Source organism: Pleurodeles waltl, chromosome 9 (assembly GCF_031143425.1).
Source record: "Pleurodeles waltl isolate 20211129_DDA chromosome 9, aPleWal1.hap1.20221129, whole genome shotgun sequence".
Classification (NCBI taxonomy): domain Eukaryota; kingdom Metazoa; phylum Chordata; class Amphibia; order Caudata; family Salamandridae; genus Pleurodeles; species Pleurodeles waltl.
Window position 1 is genome coordinate 229,933,509 of NC_090448.1, and position 13,805 is coordinate 229,947,313.

General features: G+C 41.0%; 1 protein-coding gene across 2 annotated transcripts in view; it reads left to right on the top strand.

Annotated features, from left to right (window-relative positions):
• TWF2 (twinfilin actin binding protein 2) overlaps window positions 1-9,422 on the top strand; it is a 240,287-nt gene extending 230,865 nt beyond the window's left edge. For both annotated transcript variants that reach the window (XM_069206605.1, XM_069206606.1), the window contains one exon: window positions 7,405-9,422. In XM_069206605.1, coding sequence (XP_069062706.1) covers window positions 7,405-7,572 — 168 coding nt within the window. In that variant the 3' untranslated portion in view covers window positions 7,573-9,422. The remainder of the gene's footprint in view (window positions 1-7,404) is intronic.
• The last annotated feature ends 4,383 nt before the right edge of the window (window positions 9,423-13,805 follow it).

Consider the following 13,805-nt stretch of genomic DNA (forward strand, 5'->3'; position numbering starts at 1 on the left):
GTGGAATTAGAGTATTACAGGGGGTTTTGATGTGTTTTGGAGATGTGTATAAGAGGGTATGGATGTGTGTCAAGGGAGATTGTGTTAGTTGAGATGACAAGAAGAGGTAATATGTGTGGTGGAGTGTGAGGATTGTAGGGTTGAGTGTAATTGGTGAAGAGAGGGGAAGGGCGTTTGTAGATGGTGTGTTGACAGGCTGGGTTTAGGTATTGACATGATTAAAGGGGGTATGTGTGGAGCAAATAGATAATAGTGCTGTTGGTTTGTTTTAACAGGGAGTGTATCTGGATGGCTGAAAGTAATGTATAATGTGGTTTTGTGTTGTGTGGGCGTTGACAGGTTGTGTTACTGGGGAATGGACAGAGTAGTGTTTGCTGTGAGCATGAAGGTGTTTTACTCTTGTAGTTGTGGTGGATGGGTGTTGTATATGGGGTATTGTGTTAGATACTGAGACATTGCAGTCTGTATGTGGTCAGTTTGTGATGCAGGAGTTGGATGTCTTTGCAGATAATGTGTTTGCATGTTGATGGATTTGTAGGGAGTAAGGTCCTTTCTGATAAACGCGAAATTGGGCCGCATTTCTGGCCTTATGTCCTATCAGTCCTGAACAGGCCCAAACAGGCAGCTGCCCTTGTCCTATCCGCCCTTAAACTCGACCCCCAGGCTGAGATGCCCTGATACCTAGGCTTAAATAGCCCTGCTGGCCAATAGAAACCTAGTCCTAACCAATCAGATTTGTAACTCTAAATCGCACAACCAATGGGAGACATAACCCTAATCACCAATCATACCCCTAATCCTGACAACCAATCACAACCCCAACCCTAGAACCAGAAACCAATCAGAATCTCAACCCTACTACCAATCACAAACCCAACCCTAGTAACCAGGAACCAATCAGAATCTCAACCCTACTACGAATCACAAACTCAACCCTAGTAACCAGGAACCAATCAGAATCTCAACCCTACTACCAATCACAAATCCATCCCTATAATAGAAATACCAGCCCCCAACAACCTATCACAACACCATATGCAGCAACCAATAGAAACTAAGGGCCAAGTTAACTGAAGCCCAGTTCCTGTGGGAAGGGAGGAGGGAGCTGCTGCTCTGTTCAGACTCTCCTTGGATACAGACAGGCTGAATCCACACTTCCAAGCTACTTTCCAGGTAAGGGAGAGACTGTAAAAAAAACAAACAAAAAAAAACCCCACTGAAATACTGCTCGTCGTGCACTCTGAAATTTGGCTTTTTCAAGGCAAAAACAGGGGATGCAGACAGTTTCTAAACACAATTTAAATCACAGAACTGATGAAGCAGTCTCCGTCTCCTAAACACACTCTGGATAGTCACTGAGATGTATGCAGCTTTTTTACTTTAAAAAAAAAGGGGGGGGGCCTTTATGCAGTCTTGTGCCACAAACTAGGAGGGAAATTGTAAACAGGTTAAAAAAAAAACCAACACTTTAAAAGGCCAAGCTGGCTGAAACACAGAATGTCTTTGGATTAGTGCAGATTTACATGTTCATGAACTCACAAGACTTTACAGAAGTAGACCAGGAAATCGTACTCAAAGAAAATATTTGTGAACTGTATTTTAGCACGAGCAAATATGTATGTGTAGATTTGTTCATGCGAACATCTGTTGAACATTTAAAAGTTCACTTTCCCTCCAACCACTTTTTGTCCAGCCCGGGAAGAAGTTTTACTTCTGCCCTTCTCAAGAGTAAATTTCAAACCTTACCCAATAGGGGAAAAGATTAGAGAAGAGCTGGTGAAAACCCTAAAAACATGCAAGTTAATAGGTTTGCACAAACTCAAAATGGCATTCCAAACCTAGTACTATTGCTTACAGCTACATCCAGTCCCCGGAAAGGTGGCAAAATAAGGAAATTGCTATTATTCAAGCCCAACTATAGTATTAGCCTTGGCATAATCAGGGAGTCTATTATCAGAGCTTTTATATACGGACACTGTTGCCCTAAACTGTTGCTTTACTACATGGCGCCAAAGGGACAAGTAGAGTTATTTAGAGGACAATTAGATTTATGAAGCAACCTGTCCCATGGACAAGTAGATATTTTGTTAAATTCCACACCCTTGAGAGATGTGAATGTACTTATTTAATTTGCCTTTTGATGGACTGTATTTCTTTGGGCCAAAATTTGAAAATGTACTGACAAAAAGATTAGAGTCTGAGATATCCTAGCCTACTTGCATGTTAACACTGCAGCGGCTAAAGACCAACACACCTGACACAACAGTGGTTCCAGCAGAAAACCTAAACCAAATGGCAACAAATAGATCATTTTTAAGAAGGTTCTTTTTTTGTGGGAATACTGCATCCAAATGAAGAGGATTTCAAGATTGAGGTTCTAGCTCTCAGCAGTGGCTCTTCTTTTATTTCCCCTACCTGTCATGGACGGATGGAGTATTGTTGTTCACAAATTGGAGAACATCTCTAGCAAATGAATGTTAGCCACAGTCCGTGACAACCAATGCACTAAGTTTGAGCAACTAAATTGATCATCCACCATGGAAATTCTATGCCATTTGCAACCGTTTGTCATGTCTGCTATAGAAAGCGGCTATGTTACTGAGCAAGAGGAACATTGCGGGAGGTGCTAAACTCCAAGAGCAACACACATTGCAATGCAGTTGGTCTCACATTTTCTTAGGTTAGAGCTATTGGCATTGTAAATTCAGAACTGAACTTTTCTTGCCACATAAATTGGTCAACCCTGCCTCATAGGTTTGTCTTTTCCTGCCATGTTTTGGTGGTCACTAACGGCTTCTGACATCAGAAATCACAAGCCCTTGAGGAGAGACAAGAGGATGACTGCTCTACCTCGAGTTGTGTAAAAGTCTGAACAGAATTTGGATAATAAGGCTGGAAAAGTATTTTCTTTTTATGTTAACTGAATGAAAAGTGTTGCAAGCATTCTTGCCTCATATTCCAACAAAGCTCTAATTAAATTAACAGTAGCAGAGCAGCCTCTGAAGGTTTATGGCCCCAGTAAAGGAGATGAGCAATGCCCTGTGCACGGATGTCCTGAGGGCTGGCAGGGAGGAGCCATGGAGAGAGAGAGAGAGACTCCAGATGCGAGTCTTTGCAAGTTTCACATCATTGCTTCTAGGTTATAGGTACATCGTACGAGAAAGGGTTTGTTGGGGCTTTTCGTGAGCTAAACGTTTAGGCACAGAGTTTTTTCTTTTGTAAAATAAGCCTATTTTAATGTTGGATAAACATGCACTAAACACCTACAGAGGAATTAACACACTTCAGCACTGGAGAATTTCTCTTGAAAAATAAGCTTACTTCAAGATTAAATCAACGTGCGTGCTGGGCAGTAATGAAAGAACATTAATCAACAGACGCTGGGCAGTGGTAAATTAACATTAAAAAAAAGGTAGCCTAGGAGCTACCTTTTAATAAAGATCTTAATGGGTGAACAAATGTTCCAGGAGCCAGAGTTAAATGAGGCCAGCACCTGAATAAAACCAAAACAAAATTTAGCGACAAGGGAGGAGTTGGGAGGAACAGAATGCTGCAATAAAACACAGGCAGCTACCAGCCTAAAACATCCATAGTGAAAAGGGAGCAACAAGAAATACAGGATTCACTTTTTCACTAAAAAAAAGGATTTCTACATAGATTATGATCTTAGACCTCCAGACAGTACAGGTGTGCTTGAACGTTTCCAGATGATGACTTTTAACAAACTCACCCGTTACTCTAAAATTATTACTTCATTTATGGTGAGTTTTGACCACAGGGGCACATACTTCCACCTACTGAGTGCTGTATCGTGCACATTAACTGTCCCTGATATTTTGATGAATGGCAAACAATCAATTCACAGTTCTCCTGTTTGGGACCAGTTCAGCTCTGAGATTTTTAAATATGTTTGGAGAATCTCCTCACATAAGCTGTCCAATCATTTATGCCTGTCTGTATCCGGATGATGAACCAGTGGAGGGGAAAGCATATCATAAACACCAGGCACAACCAAATCAAACTTTGCACTTTTTGTACAGTCCAGGGTACAGTATCACTGTGCCCAAATCCTCCCACCCACCCATAACAAATACTAATTTTCAATACAGTGAAAGCTTATCCCTCGTGTACAAGCACTTTAAAAGCTAATTCCCCCCTTCTTGGATGTGCCAACATCTGACAGTAAAGAAGGTACTAACAGGTATCTAATGAAGTTCCTGCATATCGCTTTTTTCCCTATGGCGTACTTCTACTGACCCCGCTTTGAAAGTAGCTAACAACGTGGTTGGTCACAATATTTGGACGAGCATTGGTAGTACTCTGCATTCATCTCAAGCTACAGTGGTGGAACAGTACTGCAGGGCAGACTTTTTGTAGATCTTCGGCCCGAGCTGTCAATTTCCCAGGACAGAACAAGTTGACCTCTGAGATGGCTTACTGACACTTTAATGTTTTAAAACTCAAGTATGTTGCTTTAGCGCAGTCTTTTTACCCTCCGTATCACATCTAATGGAATTAATTTGCACAGACAATTTTATTACTGTATATTAGTTTGAGTAAGCAGTTATATCATAATGTATTTAGTTCTGGGTCGACTGAGTAGGTACTTGTCATGTCAGAGCATGTGCCAGGAAGAGAGAATAATCTAGCAGATGGTGGTATCTGTTGGTGATTTCTGCTATACCAACGTGTGAATATCACCCCGCGGTCCACACAGAAATAGATTAATGTGTTACAAGACATAAGCAGAAAGCCAAAGCTTTCCCTCAGCTTACTCGCAAAGCCTGCTTCCCGGCACTGTTGTGGATGCATTGGTATGGAAAGTTTGCATGCACTTTTCCCTCTGTTCGTACGTCCATATTATGAGAGTAAAATGCACCACTCAACAGTAGATATGATTCACATTCGAAGTAACACGAGCACAACAGCTCTGATGTTCTCAAGTAATGGAAGTGTTGCCCCATCAGTGCCGGTACCAGTCTGTGCACTTACATTGGCTTAATTAACAAAATGTCTTAAATACCAGCCCACACTTGTTCAGTTTAGCATTTTGGCACCTGAAATCACAAATGAGTGCACCTCGGGATGACTATGTTGAAAAACACTGGTTGCCCAGTTACGTCAGCATCAGGTGCAGTTGAATTGAAGCGCTTTGTTAATAGCTCCGTTCCTTGAAGCACTGACCTGCTTCATCATGACATTCTTCAAACTTGCTTAGACCAAATGTGTTTTAACACTCGCATCAATATGCATTCACTTGTCAAGGATAGCTGCTAATCTACAGAGAACAAATATTTTTTTGAATCCCAGTAATTAGGGCCCACGTGAAAGGTCTGAAACGTGTAACCTCTCTTAGATCAGTTCTTGTTCTTCCATAGGATTTGAATATTATTCTCACTCAACTTTTGAGCTTTCTATTTGGATCAATGCTTTACTGTGGTCTCCGAGTTATCCTGGAAACTGCTATTTCTCCTGGCTATGACACATGTAGATTTAATGAGTTACAGGCTCATTAATTGAATAATACTTCTAGTTGTGTATTTTTATTTAATACAACTGGAGGCTAACTTTCCACTTGTCTTACACGATCTACATATTTTATTGGCTTTAATGCAGTACATTGACCAGTCCAAACCCTGTTTGTTCCCTTTGCACAAACAGGAAGTGTTATTTCTAAGGGCTTCTAAGGATAGAATGTACTCTGTGATAAGCCTTTTGCACATATGCCAATGCTACCCTTCAAGCTCCTCTACCTAAATTAAAGAAGCAACAAAGAAGGCAACAGTTAGTTTTTTAAGGAGCATATTACTAAACACTTATGCAGTGACGTTCGTTCTAGATGATGCTTCTTCAGTCAGTCCTATTGTTTCCAAAATATTATTACCTCATCTTTTACTTCTTTCCGCCACCCCTTTAGGCAAGGTGACGGTATGGTTGTACAGTTGGTTAAAAGGCAAAGCGCGCAAATAGAAAATATTACTTACCTGTAACCACTAGGTTGCAACTTGTTCTGTTGCTGGTTCAGGTCTTGCTGTCATCTCCAGTGGGTGTAATAGCAGAAAAGAATTATCCTTGGCATTGATTTTAGCACTAAAATGGCAGGTTGAATTCGGGGCTGTACTACAATGTAGAGTCTGGCCAAAGAAGACTTCATGGTGACATGTTCACATGTCGTTCAAGTCATGCAAGATGCTAAAACAGTAGGTTTTCTTAAAAATACTTAGGGATAGTTTGGGGCAATACTACACAGAAAGGAGAGTGTAAATCATGTGACTGTGCAATAGAGCAAGTTGAAAACCAAAGGCCACAGGCAAGTAACATTTTTTTTTTTTGGTATCTTGGAAGGCTGTTGACTTCTGTGTCCTGATCACAGGAACCTCACTTGTCAAATTTATTAAGTGCTGTCTCTGAGATTACGACCTGGGTGTGCTGACAGAGCTAACACTGTAGACTTGATTAATAATAAAAGAAATGCCTTCCGCTAAAAAAAATTATGTATCACACATCATACGTTTTGGCACGATGAGAAGTTTGATCATGTGCTTTTTGTTTTCACTGTTGCAAAATAACTTAAACAGTGTGTTACCAGCCTGGACTGCGTTGCAACTGTGGTCTTTGGAACTGGCAAACACTACCTTCTTTAAAGCATGTTTGAGGAAACAACTTTTACAGCCAATAAGGAACTTTTTTATTCTGTCAAAAACCTTTTCTCTAATCAGATTTTTTAATTTATATTTCAACAAGTCCATGGATTATCACTGAGGTTCTGTGACCCAGATGTAGTCATGCTCACTTCAGTACGTTCCAACAGATATTTCTACCGACCCCTGTTGCTTTGATGACATCTTTGCTGACATTTTTGTTGCTGAAGTCTGTTTCTTTTCTGGAAAAGTGGCTGAATTGGTGAAGTAAATATGAGAGTTTTTTATGTACTCTTAAGCGAATACCATTCCCTAATGCTTTGACTGAGAGGATACATTACTGTGACTTACTGCAACATAACTGCTTTCTGTTTTACAGAGGGACAGTGTACTCTGTTTCGGGGTGGTCTCTTTGATCCACCACACACTCAAATCCATTTTCCGTTGTGAAACATATAAGGCTGGTTTCAGTACGTTTTTGCAGAAGGATTAAGTGCATTTTATTATAAGTAATCCCCCCCCCTTTCCTAAAAAGCTGATACAAGATTCTGAACTGGAGAAAACTGTCAGTGCATGAGTAAGCAGGAATAAGGCAGATACCTAAACAATGGGTCACGTTTGAGAGGAAAAAACAAAGTCGCCGCTCCGTTATTATTGTCTACTCATCAGTTACAGTACACTGCTGCCAGCCATCTATTTTGCCATTGTATCTTTTGCCATTGTCTTCAATAGTTTAAGACTATTCTTTTTCTCTCCGTTTTAGATTGAGATTGAGAGTGGTGCTGAGCTTACAGCTGAGTTCTTGTATGATGAGGTGCATCCAAAGCAGCATGCATACAAACAAGCATTTGCAAAACCCAAAGGACCAGCTGGAAAGAGAGGACAAAAGCGAATCATCAAGGGGCCTGGGGAGAACGGAGATGACAGTTAAGTGCTCCAGTGATGTATTGGTAATGGAGCTCTAAACAATCAAGAGGATCAAGCTCATTACATAGACCACCTTCAATGACTCTCTGCGTTTTTTTAGTTGATAACCTGCCCAGTTTCCTATTGTATGGGTGTTATTCAGTGGGAGGATGGGTGGCTTAGAAAGGGAAACTGTTTTTTATTTTTTAGACTATCCCTTTGTCAATATTTGATTGCAGAGGAAGATGGGCATGTTTTTACACCACGTCCCTTCCCTGAATTGTTCATTACTATGTTGGGCCATATTTTGTTTACATACTCCAGTGCTGCGAGATGGATTCGTCCTGGGAGTGAAGTGATCCAGTCAATTTACTTCACAGTTTCTCTGATTTCCTCTTGTTCCATAACATTTCTACTTGTAGCCTCTTATATGGCTCTGTACACTTGAACTAACCTTCTTGGTGGTCGTTCAGAGTGTTGCCAATGGGGCCTGGTCATGATGGTGACAATTGATATCTGTCCACATTGTATTGGTGCTTGCTACGCTGTGTATCTTGTCTTTGGTTCATGTAGGTCCCAGTTATTTGTCACTTCCTGGGCCTTGGAGTACTTGGCGAGTACTTTGCGATACATTTGGACACATTGTTTTTAAGATGACTGTGAACAGTGCAGCTCTAGAACTTCGCTCTGTTGCCATTTGGTAATAACTTGTTTTGGTCCCCATAAACCATGATATTTATTAGTCACCCAAATTTAACTCCATTCCAGTTACAGTTGAAATACATTGTCTGGCACAGTGCGTTTTTCGCAAAATCGACATCCTGCTTTCCTGCACACAGGGCAAATGCATATATTGCTTTGAACTGCTCCATGTCAAAACATTAGGGTTTATAGCCTTCAGTGTGGCAAAGGTAGAGTTTGCTTCGTGCATTAAATGTTGAAAGCAGAAGAACCTGTTAAAGATTTAAAAGTATATGTTTTCCTGTCTGTTACAAGCTACAAGTAGAGTTGCTTCTTTGTCGTTTACATGCTAAACACAGAAATTAGTGTCTCTAGTCTTGTACTCTGGGCTGGCTAATTGCACTTACTGGGCATTGACCACCTCGGGATAAGAATTCTGCGGCATCAGAGGGTGGTTGCCTTCTAACAGTCTCACTCTGATGTACAGTTAATTCTGTGGTGTCTAAGGATTAATATAGTATCTTAAACAAGATGGATAGTTTGCCCGTTTTCTTACTTTTGTCTTGAAACATCTGACCTGAGAAGGTGGCTGTGTTTTGTTATTGGTTCAGATTTGGTGCAGATTCTTTTAGGTAAACATTCTAAACCTGTGGATTGACCATTTGTCCAGTCTTAACTTGAAAACCAGATCTCACACTAACTATTAATCAAGGGCATCATCTTAATCTGTCATATTTTTTACTTTCTTGTTTCCACTATGTGATGCTGGGAATAAAGTTTCAAATTTCCTTTTGAGCTCCATGTATTTTGAGGTTTTGGCGGGGGGGGGGGGGGTTGATAGGGGTTTATACCCAGGGTGGTAAGAGTTTCTGCCACCAGTGGATATCACAATTACTGGTACTTTCCTGGGTGCTTCTGTCTTTCACTAGTCAGGCAGTCTTTTTCATCCTGGTCAGCCTTACCAAGTTGTGCTGTTGCCCCAACCTTTACAGGGACACCGGGTGCTGGAAAGGAACCTGCGTCTGCTTGGAACAGGAGACGTAGGCCCTGGGAAACCACCTGAACTCTGGCGAGTTTGCACATTCCTGATCGAGCTGGTATTCGCGATAATCTTTTGATGGTGGGCAAAACATTCAGAATATTGTGCATTACTGGATGTTGTGTTTTTAAAAAGAATAAAAACATATTTTTAAACCCTGGTGTGGGTACGCTTTTATTCAAAATGACTCGCTTCTGAGTAAAATGTATTGCTTGTGTGTAATTAGATAAAGCCAAATGTACTGTTTATTATACACTTCATGTACTGTGCTTGTTTACTTAAGTGCAGGTCTCCAACACTTCCTTTTTTCAGAAATGACCAACACATAAGTATCTACACTGTAAAACTAAGCATGTCCTCCTCTATATAGGGATTTTCATTAACATTCATAGCCAATAAACACCCATAAGAAGGATCACGGAACACTAGTAAAACTGGGAGTTAAGCAAAGCAAGATACGAATGCCCAAGAAGAGGCAGCACTGATTCTACAGTTTTAGCTTATTAAAAAGGAAATTATGGAAACTGGTCTAAACAAACCTAGCAGCATTTCTCCCAACAACAGATTTTGCTTTAGTCTTTTTAAAAGTGAAAATTGAAGGAAAAGGGTTCTATCAGCTTGAAGGGTAACCTATAGAAAAACTGCACTATTACTTTGAGGCTGCTCAATAACCTCCACTTTCCCAGCAGGCAGCACAGTGATAGCTAGCCTTACCCGTTCTTTTTTTCCAGCCCAGCCAGAGTTATTGAAAATGAAGCTCCTTCAAACTTAATATTTTTCACATTTCATGACATATAAATGGTTTCCTCTCAGATCTTATTTCACTGTGTTGTTTTTTTTTTTTTGCCTTAGCCTCCTTTGTTCCAAACTGGCGTTTGGCAAGTGGGAGTGAGTGGGCATTTGTAAGTACCCGCTAGTTTTAGCTCATATTCAAATTTTTGTGTGAGATCAGGTTTCTCTTTATTTTGGGAAAGGATTAGAAGTACAAACTACACAGCCTAATGCTGGGCTAAGGTCATTACTTTTTTTTAGTGTGTGAATAGTTACCCATACCAGTATGAAGGTTAGTGTGCCTCTACCTATTGCTTGCTAGCACCCACCACATGAATGTATGCTGTTACTCTCTCTTAACCTCAGGAGACATGTGGCCGAGACTCAGCCTCCATATAGATCTATTGAGACCTGGTAGAAATCCCTGGCGTCAAGGAGAGTGCTCAAGAGTGCGGGGTTCAAAAGCTTTATCAAAGAGGGTGGTCACTGTTGCAGCATGCCTTGGATCATATTTCCAATGTTGAGGTGACTACTGTGGCGTTGGAGGAGAAAAATCTAATGATCCTCAACTTCTTTTCACAGGTTATTGGCACCTCTATACTAGAGTGATACACTGCACTTGGACTACAACCCTATCCAAACCCTGAATTTGCTTCTTCATAAGACAACATGGTTGCATATGCAGTGGTCTCTTTGGAAGGTCTTGGTTCCTTATCATATGTTTTTATCATTGTTTACAAATGTAGCTTAGACACTTTCTGCTTTTCTTCCCCAAAAGATTAATTTGCTAGCTGAAGCTTATGCAATTACAGATGAACAGCTGCATGTAACAAGAAAAGTGTCAGGTGTTAAGGTACTCTTTCGGTTATAAGGATTCTGGTAAATCCTAAGAATATCTTGGCAAGTCTCTTTTCTGACATCTTTGATAATGGACCGGCTATGTTTGTATGTAAACAGTGACATCCGTGTGAAAGGCAGTACAATGCCGAAACGCGTTCCTGTTTCAATCTAACAATAAAGTCAAATTACACTCCCTTTCGGAGTGCTTGTCTTCCTGATGAGAGGAGGAGAGTGTTTATCTAAAGATGCGGTGGTGCGCGTCACCAGACAAGCACCACTGGCATTCAGGAGTGGAGAGAGAACGCCGACTAAGTGATTGTGTTTACCCATCTGTTCCACCTGCGCCCGAGACATTGTGAATTGGCACGCTTCTGCAGTCTGATACGGACCTGCTAGTGGAGTCCGAGGCCCACCTAGTCGGGGACTGATGGGCTGGAGGTAACCGTGCACATTTACAATTATATGGTTATGCAGAGCCGGGAGCTGATGAAAACTAACGCTGAACATGCGAATAATTAGAGTGACAGCGGCATTGGAGCGAGTGTATCTCTGCATCGAGAGCTATTTTGTTTCTTTCCAGAATATTGTGATTTAATCTAAACAAATTGTCATGAAGACTAAGAATTTCTTTGTCAGACAATCGCCCATTCAAACTGGCTTAGCCTGATGGAAACAACCCATCTCCCCATGGACACTGTCTTGCATTTTCCTTCCCATGTTACTCAGTGGCTAATAAGTCCTTGCCTGGTAGATGAAAAACTACCATTTGTTGTGGTATGGTTACAGTTAGGAATATCAAATTGTATTGCTCTTTACTCTCATTATGCAAGAGTAAAACTATATTTTACATTTTCAATGGATTATTTTATGCCTTGCAGTGTTCAAATGTTCTACTTTTCATTGTAAATAGTCACACGACCTGCAAACATGTTTTGCTTTTTAATTATCACTTCTGTCCTGCATTCAAAAAACTATCTCTTGTACAACAGGGATCTGACGTCCCCTGCCTCTTAATTGACTTGCCAAACTGTCCGTGTTACTTACCCCTTCGTTGCCAGGCCTTTTCCCCCTCCTGTGCCAAGCCTTTTTGTGGCTATTTGGGGCAGTCCACGCTGAGGCCTTCATAACTTTTTGTCCACATAAGCTACCAATGCCAAATTAGCTTCCTTTGTTTTTCCAGCATACTAGGGATTCAAGAGGTACCCAGAGTTTGTGGGTTCCCCTGGAGAGGACCAAGAAATTAGCCAAAATACAGCTATTTTGTTTTAATTATAAAGCTTCTGGTTTTTTACCCCTGAAAATGGCATCAACAAATAGTTTACAGTGCTAAAATCACCATCTTCCCAGCTTTCAGGAACAGGCAGACGTGAATCAGAAAACCACATTTTTCAACACAATGTTGGCTTTTTACTGGGACATACCTCATTTTTACTATTTTTTGTGCTTTCAGCCGCCTTCCAGTTAGTGACAGAAACCGGAGTGAAACCAATGCTGGATCCCAGACAGCTAAACATTTCGGAAAAGTAGACAAAATTCTGAATTCAGCAAGGGGTCATTTGTTTAGATCCTTCTACGTTTTCCTACAGAAAGTAACTGCTAAAATTAAACAATATTGAAATTGAGTTGAAAAAAAGACCCATTTCTGTCCACGTTTTCTTCTATATATTTTACAGCTATTGCAGGTTTTTTAGAGCAATATACCGTTATATCTGCTGGACTCGTCTGGTTGGGGAGATATATAGGGCTTGTAGGTTTATCAAGAACCCAAGGCTCCAAGAGCCAATAAAGGAGCTGCACCTTGCAATGGATTTTCATTGTATACCAGGTATACAGCTATTTATTTAGTGAAGTATAAAGAGTGAAAAATAGGTATCAAGGAAACATTTGTATTTTCAAAATGGGCACAAGATAAGGTGTTGAGAAGCAGTGGTTATTTGCACATCTCTGAACTCCGGGGTCCCCATACTAGCATGTGAATTACAGGGCATTTCTCAACTAGATGTCTTTTTTACACACTGTCTTACATTTGGAAAGAGAAAATGTAGAGAAAGACAAGGGACAATAACACTTGTTCAGCTATTCTGTGTTCCCAAAGTCTCCCGATAAAAATGGTACCTCACTTGTGTGGGTAGGCCTAGTGCCGGCGACAGGAAACACAACATGGACACATCATATTTTTACATTGAAATCTGATGTGTTTTTTGCAAAGTGCCTAGCTGTGGATTTTGGCCTCTAGATCAGCCGGCACCTAGGGAAACCTACCAAACCTGTGCATTTTTAAAAACTAGACACCTAGGGGAATTCAGAATGGGGTGACTGGTGGGTCTCTCGCCAGGTTCTGTTACTCAGAATCCTTTGCAAACCTCAAAATTTGGCAAATAAAAACACTTTCCTCACATTTTGGTGATAGAAAGTTCTGGAATCTGAGAGGAGCCAAGTTCTGGAATCTGAGAGGAGCCACACATTTGCTTCCACCTAGCATTCTCCCAGGTCTCCCGATTAAAAATGGTACCTCACTTATGTGGGTAGGCCTAATGCACGCGACAGGAAATGCCCCAAAAGACTACGTGGACACATCAAAATGATCAAATACAAAACTACCTGTTTTTGTGGTGGGCACCTGCGTTTTTGGTCCTGGGCTCAGCAGCCATCTAGGGAAACCTACCAAACCCAGACATTTCTGAAAACTAGACACCCGAGGGAGTCCAGGGAGGTGTGACTTGCGTGGATCCCCTAGGATAACCCTCTAGCACAAATGTATTACCACCCAACGTTACCCTCAGTCTCCCGATAAAAATGATACCTCACTTGTGTAGGTGGGCCAAGTGCCTGTGACAGGGAAGAGCCAAAAGCATGTCAAAATTGAGGGGGAACTAAAGCAGGTCCAAAAGTGCAGTTTTTGAAGGGAAAAAAAAAAGTTTTTAGGC